The sequence below is a fragment of the Eimeria mitis genome, genomic scaffold, assembly GCF_000499745.2.
Source record: "Eimeria mitis Houghton genomic scaffold, Emh_scaff1934, whole genome shotgun sequence".
Classification (NCBI taxonomy): domain Eukaryota; phylum Apicomplexa; class Conoidasida; order Eucoccidiorida; family Eimeriidae; genus Eimeria; species Eimeria mitis.
Window position 1 is genome coordinate 9,211 of NW_013570256.1, and position 777 is coordinate 9,987.

General features: G+C 61.5%; 1 protein-coding gene across 1 annotated transcript in view; it reads left to right on the top strand.

Moving 5' to 3' along the window:
- Positions 1-777, top strand: part of EMH_0046100 (transcription factor S-II central domain-containing protein, putative) — a gene marked incomplete at both ends in the record, with an annotated part of 9,693 nt that overhangs the window by 8,315 nt on the left and 601 nt on the right. The window contains one exon of the mRNA XM_013496132.1: positions 1-738. Coding sequence (XP_013351586.1) covers positions 1-738 — 738 coding nt within the window. The remainder of the gene's footprint in view (positions 739-777) is intronic.

Below are 777 nucleotides of genomic sequence, written 5' to 3' on the forward strand. Positions count from 1 at the left end.
CCCAAGCAGCACAGCCCAGAGACGGGGCCCGGTTTCTTCTGGTGATGATGCACCGCGAAAGACAGCAGCAGCAGCAGCAGCAGCAGCAGCAGCAGCGCGGCATCCTGTATTAGGGCGTGCTGCTGCTGCATCAGGTCGTGCTGCAGCTGCAGGTGGTGGGGGCAGTCACCGCAAGCGTAAGCATGCTCAGCAGCAGCAACCCCAACAGCAGCAACAGCAGCAGCAGCAGCAGCAGCAGCAGCAGCAGCAGCACGGGCTGCTGGGGTCCTTGGTGAGACAAAGGGACTGGCAGCAGGGGGCAGCACGCCGCCTCAAAAAGCTCGAAGAGATATATTATTTGGGTCTGAGTGAGCTGCAGCCAACGCTGCAGCTGCAGCAAGAAGCAGATGCAGCAGCAGAAGTAGCCCGTGCTGCTGCTGCTGCAGCAGCAGCAGCAAATGCTGCTGCGCCAGCAACAGATACTGCACCCTCACCCAACGCCCCGGCCAGCAGCAGCAGCAACAGCAGCAGCAGCAGCAGCAGCAGCAGCAGCGGCCAGGAGGGTGTGGCTTCAGCAGCACAGTCTCCGACTGGAGCTCCAGCAGCAGCAGCAGCAGGAGGAACAGCAGCATCAGCAGGAGAAGCTGCTGCTGCATCTGCTGCAGCGGACGGTGAGCAGCAGCAGCAAGAACAGCAGCAGCAGCAGGAGAAGAGCGGGGGTGAGAGCCTAGGTGTAGAGGTGCTGCGAGCTCAGGTAAAGTATGCATCTGCTGCTGCTTTTGCTGCTGCAGTGAACGC